The sequence below is a fragment of the Cucurbita moschata genome, unplaced genomic scaffold (genome assembly GCF_002738365.1).
Source record: "Cucurbita moschata cultivar Rifu unplaced genomic scaffold, Cmos_1.0 Cmo_Scf00021, whole genome shotgun sequence".
NCBI lineage: Eukaryota > Viridiplantae > Streptophyta > Magnoliopsida > Cucurbitales > Cucurbitaceae > Cucurbita > Cucurbita moschata.
The window spans coordinates 2,968,357-2,977,842 of NW_019268537.1; the positions used below are offsets into that span (position 1 = coordinate 2,968,357).

General features: G+C 36.0%; 1 protein-coding gene and 1 long non-coding RNA gene across 2 annotated transcripts; both read right to left on the minus strand.

The window, feature by feature from the left end:
* Positions 1 to 244: 244 nt before the first annotated feature.
* Positions 245 to 1,577, minus strand: LOC111458658. Its single transcript, XR_002713162.1, has 2 exons — positions 1,121 to 1,577; positions 245 to 544 (listed from the first exon to the last, which is right to left on the minus strand). It is a non-coding gene; the product is annotated as an uncharacterized LOC111458658 (long non-coding RNA).
* A 449-nt stretch (positions 1,578 to 2,026) lies between these two features.
* Positions 2,027 to 3,644, minus strand: LOC111458913 (expansin-A1). Its single transcript, XM_023101775.1, has 4 exons — positions 3,471 to 3,644; positions 3,237 to 3,368; positions 2,831 to 3,143; positions 2,027 to 2,735 (listed from the first exon to the last, which is right to left on the minus strand). The coding sequence occupies exons 2-4, from the start codon at positions 3,364 to 3,366 to the stop codon at positions 2,432 to 2,434; spliced, it is 747 nt and encodes a 248-aa protein (XP_022957543.1). The 5' UTR covers positions 3,367 to 3,368; positions 3,471 to 3,644; the 3' UTR covers positions 2,027 to 2,431.
* Between the last annotated feature and the right edge of the window lie 5,842 nt (positions 3,645 to 9,486).

Sequence of the window (9,486 nt, forward strand, 5' to 3'; positions counted from 1 at the left end):
TCACAGAGAATAACAAAACATTCTTTAAAAGGGTGTGGAAACCTTTATTTAGTAGACGCATCTAAAATGAAAAAGCCTAAAAAGAATAATACCGGCTGGCAGTGAGGTTAGACGGTTACACTATTCGACTTTTTTCCATTTTCCAGTTATTCTCTAATTAAACAACAATCTCCAGATGTAATGCAAGTCGCTCAACAAACTACGGTAGTCTGGGCCTACATTACATCAACAAATGGCAACTGTGGAAGCGTCGAGTGTGTGTGTTCTACGTATTCTCTGTTTAAACAGCAAACATTCTGACTGATGATCCCATTCAAGAAGGGAACAATCTTGTGAATCCCTACAACCAATTTAGATAGTCAATGGCTGCATTAACAAATGAATCTGGTGGAAGGCCTGGTCTTGTCAATCGAGCTGTAGTTCTGACCGGTGATGGAAACAATCTTGTGAATCCCTCCGACGAATATAGATAGTCAAGGGCTGCATTATGTGCGGAAGGCCTGGTCTTATCAATCGAGCTGTAGGATCATTTCCATAACAGTTCCTGCACAAAGGAAGGAAAAAGTTAACTCAACTTAACCTAACATCAGCAATGCTCATCCAGGATTTCCACATAGCAGCACGTGTGTTTGTGGCAGACAGACTATAAGAAGCATCAAATCATCAGCAGTTCATGTGTTAATTACATACAACCATCCGGAACACTTGTTTAGCTGCAGCCGCTGTGTCAATTTGTGTATACCAATATCATTTTTATCTCAATACCAAGCTGCCAGGATTCCAATTTAGCATAATATTAAGAACCACAGGTCCTTGCAGCTATGTAGAATCTGATCTCAATACTGCATACAAAGTCAATCCCAAGATTAGAAAGATGTCCAAGTGTTGTTTAACACAATCGGTTGGTATCACTGAAACATAGCATCAGTTGTGGGAATCGCTAGTGTTCATAATTTTTCTTAGCTTTCGATTGTAATAAGGCCCTGGTTCATATTCATACTCATCCATAAACAACCTAATCAATTGAGTTTTAACGGAGATTGAAGATTCTAAAGAGCCATAAACCACAAATAATCACATCCGAAGAAACTACAAATTTACAAGAAGCAAAGCAACTCACTTCGACGATCAGCCGTCAACGACTGCAATTTCATTTCTATGAACCTTGCAGTGAGCTACCCGTCACTAACCTTCAGCATTTTCGACGACAATCTATGCACGGTGGAAATGGAGGAGATTGAAGGTCCAAGTCGGAGACGAGAATTCTAGGGCATCGAACCTCATTAAGAAGGAAATCGAGGAGGGGGTAAAGATCATAATCCGGATCGGAGGTGAGGAGTTTGGTGCAGAGAGCTCGACAGATTTGAGGGCGAAGAGAGCGGCAGGGAGTGATTCCAGACAAGTCTTATTGATCCAAACTTTGTTCCCCATAGGTATACACTTTTTTGCGCTTAGGAAGTGATTCTAGACAATGCCTTGTTGGTGGTATTTTACAGAAAACGAGCATTAAACATATCAGTATGAGTGCTCTTCAAGTTCTTCCTTGCTTATTTCGGCACCGGTGGAAGTCCAGGGATTTCAAATTCTGGACAAGAAAATGGCTATGCAGAACAGAAGGTCCAAGGCCCCAGCACAATTGGGCTTCTTCTTCTGGCCCTTGTGCTGTTTCATTGATACGCAATGGACTAGCAATGGGTGGTAGGCTTGGGCTGTTACCTTTTATATATCAATGCATTTGGGTTCTATCAGGAGATTCCGTGCTTGATTTTGTGGTTCTTTTAGTTGCAGTCCAAATGGTTTGGCCCAAAACAATTGGGTTTAGGTTTGAAGTTTAGAAACTCAGAGCAGGACAACCGTTGTGTGGTAGAGAATAGAACCACCGAATTTTGGGAGGATAATTGACATGTTAGCTCAGAGCTATACTCGAATTGGCGAAGGATATTTAAGTTTGGGGCAGATGGGAGATCGAATAACAGAGAGGTCGCACTTGAAAACATTAATAAGAAAACAGAGAAACAGAACACAATTAAATAAAAGTCTGCGTTTTTCATTACTTGAGGAAACTGAAAATTTACACTTTCAGCGACCAATAATACATCAAATACAACCATGATGAACTCACAATAGTGTACCTAAAATGCAGGCGGGTGGTTAGAGCCCACCTCTGCCAACTCTTGCTTTATAGCAAAAGTTAGGGTAAAAAATCACAATAAGTAGCCATTAAGCCACTCATTCAATGTCGCAATTTGAATCAAAAATTGATAAGAAAGAGCTTCCCAAAACAAGCCCCTTCCTCATTTTTTGACCCAAACGCTCGCATAGAGTATACTATTATCTAATACTCTAGTATACTTTAAGTAAACAAAAAGAAAAAATCACACTAAATTCTGCATAACCATAGAAGCTTATTTTAGCTAGAGGAGGTAATAAATTAGAATTGGGCACCACTGTATGTCTGTCCAAAGGACCAGCCGGCTGGGACAGCGTTGTTAGCGATGACTGTGCGGCCGTCGCTGGTGGTGACCTTGAACGACAGGCTTTGGCCATTGAGGTAACTGTTGCTCTGCCAGTTCTGTCCCCAGTTCCTAGACATTGCTTGCCAACCAGTTCTTGATCCTTTGATGGAAACTGCGTGTACATCACCAGCACCACCCACGTTTGTGATGAGAACCAGGTTGAAGTAGGAGTGCCCATTGATGGTGAATCTTATACCTCCCCTTCTCCTGCAGGGTACCCTACAAAAAAGAAAACCCCACCAAAACTTGTTCAATTAAACGCCTCTGTAACACATCCCCTGCATTTTGAAACTCTGTTCATATGCCTTGCTTACCTTCTGTAAGCAACAGGCACAATTCCTGCTTTATACTGAGCAATGTGTTGGAATACAGGCTGAGAGAGATCAAAGTGTTGTAGAGGAGGGTTGCACCAGCCTCCAGCGTTGTTGGGTAGGGCATTGTTTGGAGGACAGAAATTGGTGGCTGTTACCACAATGGAGCCTGGCAAGCACCATTTAGGGTCACTGGCACACCTAATCTCATAGCAAGACCCACAGCTCAAGCCATTGTTGAACAGAGCCGTACTCAGAGCAGCAGTGTTTGTCCCATAGCCTTGGCTGTATAAGTTGCCATACCCACAAGCCCCACCTGCACAATTTCATCCAACACAAAAAAAGTTCAGCCATATTTCACATTGTCTGCCAATGGCATGGATAAAATGGTGGTGGTTTTGGTGCATACCCATCGTCCCAGAAGCATCACTCCCACCATAGAAGGTGGCATGAGCACTAGTCCAGCCTCCACCTGCATAGGCATCAACAGAGGACACTACGGCATAGAAAGCTGCCAAAAAGACAAGGACAGAAGCCATTCCTGCAACAAACAGAGAGTTCAACTTTCAGCAAATCTTGAACATGATTGCAGAAGCAAATGTGTGCGTGTGAGAGAGAGAAAGAGAGAGGAGAAGATGATTACCAGAAGGAAAGATGTAAGGAATGAAGGAACAGAAAGGAGGATAGGAGTGAGAGATTAGGAGAGTTTAGGGGAGAATATATAGAAATCCTGAGAGAGGGGGGGAAAGGGAAAGGGAAAGAGAAAGGGTGGCTAAAGACTAATTAACCACCGTCGCCACAGACCAACACTTTTTGAAGGTACTGACACCTAAAAATTCAATTATTACTACGAGTATCATATATCATGGTAACTTTGGTTGTGTAAGGTGGTATGAGGGGGGCCAAAACCTGTGGTTTTGGACCTTTGCTACTGAGATATCCAGGTGGGGTAAGGCGGTTTGTGCCCTATTGGCTAATGAATTTCCATAGCCATGTGCAACCAAGCAGCATCCCCTTCTCTCTGGCCTTTGCCCCTATCTCTTTTTCTTTTTTTTTTCTTGTTTTCTTTCTTCAAATTGTCTGCTTCACCCATTTCTAAATCAGAATAATCTTAGGTGGTTTGCAGTTCAAGCTTCTTTTCCGAATCAAAACAACACGATTCATACCACCAGGATTAGTACTCAATCCGTTCGTTAGGAAAAAGTTTCATTCTCACAATCCACCCTTTAGAGGACCCATGTCCTTGCTGGCACGTCAACTCTAGTACCACTAACATATATTATCCATTTTGACTCGTTACATATCGACGTCAATCTTACGGTTTTAAAACAATTTTCACACTCTTATAAAAAAATCTTTTGTGGGATCTCACGATCCACCCCCTTTGAGAGGCTAAGGTCCTCGTTGGCGCACTCCCATGTGTCTGGCTCTGCTATCCTTTGTAACAACTCAAGCCCACTACTAACAAATATTGTCTACTTTAGCTCGTTACGTATCACCGTCAATCTCAAGGTTTTAAAACACATCTACTACAAATAAACTTCCACACTCTAACCGGGATATCACATTAATAAACAAAGAAAAAAAGCAGTAAATATCGACTTAAATTGATTTGAAAAAAAAAAGAAAAAAAGAAAAAAGAAGAGGAGTCCACATAGTGTTGGAAGTATATTGTTTGGTTAGAGGGTCCATTGCTAGACAATGTGACTCAACATAATATTGAAATAGCATCAAATTTAAATGAAAAAATAATAATAATGATAATAAAAAGCAAATATTGGATAGCACGTGGGTGATGACATTTTTAGCTGTCTTATACCAACCTTCCAATGTCCAACTAGTGAGCCCCATCTTAATTAATTTAAATCAAATAAACCAAATAATTCCCACATTCTTTTTCATTTTTCATTTTTTATTTTTTTAAAACTTTATTTACGTATGCTTCTCCATACACAAAATAAAAAATAAAAAATTATAAGATATATTTATTAGAATTAATTAACGTAAAAGTTCCAATTTTTCTTTTTCTTTTTTTCTTTTTCTTTTCACACCTTCCTGCCATTTTAATAACTGGCAGGGAGTTAGTTCACACCAAGAACCCTTCTTTCTGCTTCAAAATTTCAAATAAATAAAATTGAAAGTCTTCAATTTGGACTACCAACAAAGGTGCATTATCCTTTGAAGAAAAATAACGTTGAAGATTAAATTATGTTTCACACGTGCCTAATGCTTCTAATTAATTCCCCCACATGTGTGACAGATTTTGTTACATTATTATTATTAAACCATGACTTAGGTGTATTAAACTATAAATAAATCTTGATTAATGCTAACCAAAATTAAGATCTGCATGGACAGTGACTTCCTAATTACAAAGATTCTTCCCTAAACTCAACCGTGATTTGCGCCACCGTGTCTCCCGTTCTTTTTTTTTTAATTTCTTTTTTCCGGTCAATTACCCAAAGTCCAACCAATTTAATAATTCTTAGTCAAATACGTACAAAATTGAAGCCATTCTATTCAACCTCATTCAATTCAATCAAATAATTAATACTCGTAAATTTGGGGGCGAAGCAAGTGCACATGCAGGTTTTTTGGCTTCATGTTCGAAGTCGAATCCAACTTGTCTTCTAATTTACCCCGAAACCCTCCTTTCTCTCTTTACACATTCTTCCAAACGCCTTTATTACAAGTTACATGTTTCTTAACTTACTCACTTTGTTCTACGTGGGTAACATATTTACTTCAACCATTATTCTCTTTTTCGAATATAGTCCTGAACAACAGATATAGTCTTAGATGTTAACCACTCGAGATTTCTTTTTTAGTTCTAATTTTTGTAGGGTCTTTAACTATTAGTGTTGGTCAACCTTATCGTCCCATTTCATATTCGAAGGTCAAACCAAATCTAACCAATCTAACGGAGTAAGATTGGATATAGGTCATATGTTTTAAGATTAGGTTGGCTCCTAGATTCACTCCTTTGGCATCATATTTGGATACACTTGTCCAATTTACTTAATTTGTTTATCTTTGAATCAACTCAAATATAAAATAAATATCGACCAAAATTTTGATCCAATCAATAAAGTTAAAAGTTTGAGTCATAAGCTCAATTCTTAAAGACGGCATCCATTCAAGTCTGGTCCAAATTGTATTTTAGAGTTGTTAGACTTACGGTAAGGTCGAGTATGAACATTGAGTTAGACCCAAGCTGACCCTACGAACAATGAAAGTGAAATGTGGAAAATAAGATCTATTTGTAAAGATTCGGTAAATTAATGTCTCCCCATATCATATCCCAATGCGACACCAAATTGCAAAAGCAAAATTCACATGCACTTTTTCTTTTCCATCACTAAGAACAGAGAAGAATGCTGCGAAAGTTAACTCCTTTTTGTAACCACTAATCAGATTTTCTAAGTGGAAGAAAATAAATTAAAAATAAATAATAAAATCTGGTCAACTTTCTTGATTTGACTTCTTCCTTTTCACTTCTCAGTTCACATGCTTTGTTTATTTTATCGAATTATAATGTTTAAAATAAAAAAAACATTTCCATCTCAATTAACAAACTTCACACTAATGTTTCTTAAAATTTCAGAAAAAAAAAAGGTCCGAAAATGCGAATATTTGGAGTAATTTTGGGTGGTGGATTTTAGGTAGGTAGCTCAACCAACCAACTACCATAATGTTTATTTATTTATTTATTTTATTTTTAATAATTACAATTAAAATCTCATTAATTAAAAAGTGAATCCAACCTCTGCCCGGATTTGGTGGGCCACTCTCTTTTAACGGAAAAAAATCGCAAAAATCCGAATAATACGAATCCTATTAATTAGTTTTCTTTTTTAAAAAACTAATTATTAATTATTATTTGTTGTAATTATTATTGAAGGCAGAGAAGTAATGAGGAGTAATAGTGAGCAGCTAGCTAATTAAATTAGTTGTAGCTCTGTGCCTGTACGTTGAAGGGTTTATTATTATTATTATTTTTTTAATTTTTAATTTTTAATTTTTATTGTTTTAAAAATGAAATTATAGCAAACTTTATGGTGCCGACAAATGTGGTATTATTTTATAACAGCGGGTGTCGTTTTCCCATGGTCCAAGGTGGCTATCTTAGTACACTCTACATACTAATCATCATTTACTAATTAGATTAACTCTACTAATTGCTAATTCTTAAAAATAGACCGTATTTTCGTTTTTAATGATAAATAAAAGCTATATAGATCATAAGTTGTAACATTTATGTCTTTGTTTTGGTAATTACAGGAGTCGTTTCAAAAATCTCTGTAGGTCTCGCACTCCAAATTGATGGTGTTTGTTCTCCTTGAATTTGTCCGTTTTGGCACTCTCTTCTTCAATTCGTTTGTAAAAAAATGGACCTGGGTTGACTAGACAATGAACTCGCTCTAGATTATGTCAACTTTTTAGTCGAAATATAATTGTTGGTCCAAGGACACAAGGTACCTCTATTTTTTTTTAAGGTAAGGAGTAGAAAAAATACCTCGAGTCAATGTTAGTAGTTCGAAAATAAATATCGAAATTGTAGGTAGCGATGGGTTGAAAAGTCAAACTGTACATGAAAAATAATAATAATAATAATGTAATTAATTTTGAGCTTCACCCAAACGCTACCCTATATTTGGTTGAAGAGTTTGGAACGTGTACTCAATTTTCAGCTCAACTCCCAATATTATTCTTTATTCGTACTTTTAAATACAGTTAATAACTAATAAAAATCAAATTTTTTTTAGTGATAATAAAATTTAAACATTCTTCATTAAATTTTTGGCGATAATAAAAATCATGTTGGGAACTAAGATGAGATGATGGGATGCGATGTTGCATTGAGAGGCCTCAGTCTAGTGGCAAGTCGGTTACGTCGCAGACGATTGAACACGCATGTGCAACCAACATGTGTGGTAGAACAAGCTTAGATTCCGTACAAGTGATATTCGTTTGACAAAGACAAACCTCAACTAAGATCCGACGAAACTATAAAGTCGAGTGAAAAATGTATATGAGGCTTGGATTCTCCACAAGACTTGATGCCACACGGTTGAAAAGTATGACCATGACTATTAAAAATATATACTTTATCTTAAAATTGATCCCAAACGATCAATTAAAAAAAAAATGGTTACCAAAATAATTTATACTTTTTCATTCACAAGAATGATTAGAGGTTTTTGTATACTAAAAAAATGCATTAAAAAATATTTAAAAATTGTGTAAAAATATTAAAAATGAAAAATAAAAGAAAGGCTACACAAACAAACTGTCAAATTCTTTGGTAATATATTCCAAAAGGCAAAGGAAATAAAAGTGTATATAACCAATGATGCTGTAAGCCACTCACCCAAACACCCCACTTCCATTTCTTTTCAAATAAACCTAACCTAACCATATCCTTTTTCAAACCCTAAATTTAAATTACATCGAACCCAAACCCGACATGCTTTGCTGAAAGTAAACCCAACTGACCAATCAAAACCGAACCAAACGAACTAAAATCAACAAAATTTATCTAAATTCTTCTTTCAATTTGACGGCGCACTTGATTCAATAGTTAATTTAAAGTAGCTTGTATGAATGGCAAACACTTACCAAGATTAGACTAATTTGAATGGGAGGAGGGAGGGGCCCTTGCCCTTCTTGTTCCCACAATACACATGCTTCTCGACCTTATTTTCTTGCTTGGTGGAAGCCAATATTATTTCTTGTCCTAATCTAATCCTAACGAGCATTCTTTTCTAACGATGTTACGTTTTTATATTGAAACATTCTTTTAAATAACTAAATTGTACGTTCATTTCAAAATTTTCGGCTATCTATTTCCACCTAAACGTACGAAACAAGATATAATCTTAAAAGTAAAGTTTGAATAAGGATTTAAAACGAGAAACAGAGAATTACAAAGTCCCGTGAATCCAGCTTTAATCAACCATATCTTACCTTTTTTTAAAAAAAGAAAAAAAAAAAAAAAGGGAAAATGACATTGGAGTAGAAGGAGGGAAGCATGTGTAGTGGGCAACACAAATCCAATCCTTTGTCACTATCATTTTTAATCTTCTCCAATTGTTAATAAACATCATGGCTTTACCCCATTTGCTAACCCTAAAAAGCCCCACCTTCAATTTTCCCTTTTTTTTTCTAATTATTATTTTCCTCCATTTTTGGCTGCTTCTGGAGATTATCCCCTTTCTCCGGAGAAATAGTATCAATTTCTATTACCATCCTTCAAAAAATATATAATTAATTTTTTTTAAAAATCTATATCATATCCAGAATATAAAATAATATATACAAAAATTTCAACGTTTATCATCCTTGAGTTTTTTATTTTATTGAATCGTCGTTTATCTTGAACTTGAACAAGTGTTCTAATCTTTACGTTGAAATTTATTTATGGAGAAAATTTGTAAATAAAAAATGTAATATTTGTTGAGGTCTGAATTGAAGTTTGAAATTGATCCCACATTTGTTGTAAGATTCTTTATTCTTTCTATTTGATCTTCTTCTGATACGTCTAGTTTGGTGGCTCGCTATCGTAATCATAAGCATATGGTTCTCATGGTTTTGAAAAAAAAAATTATCCAAATAAGTTATCTGTAAGATGATAATTTAGAAAACGAGATAATTTTAAA

Bases quoted from the DNA above. Each gene is read 5' to 3' on its own strand.
- LOC111458913 (XM_023101775.1), bottom strand. From the start codon at position 3,366: ATGGCTTCTGTCCTTGTCTTTTTGGCAGCTTTCTATGCCGTAGTGTCC. The intron at 3,144-3,236 runs GTATGCACCAAA...GAAATTGTGCAG, and splicing joins TGATGCTTCTGGGACGATGG to GTGGGGCTTGTGGGTATGGC. The intron at 2,736-2,830 runs GTAAGCAAGGCA...TCTTTTTTGTAG, and splicing joins GTGCCTGTTGCTTACAGAAG to GGTACCCTGCAGGAGAAGGG.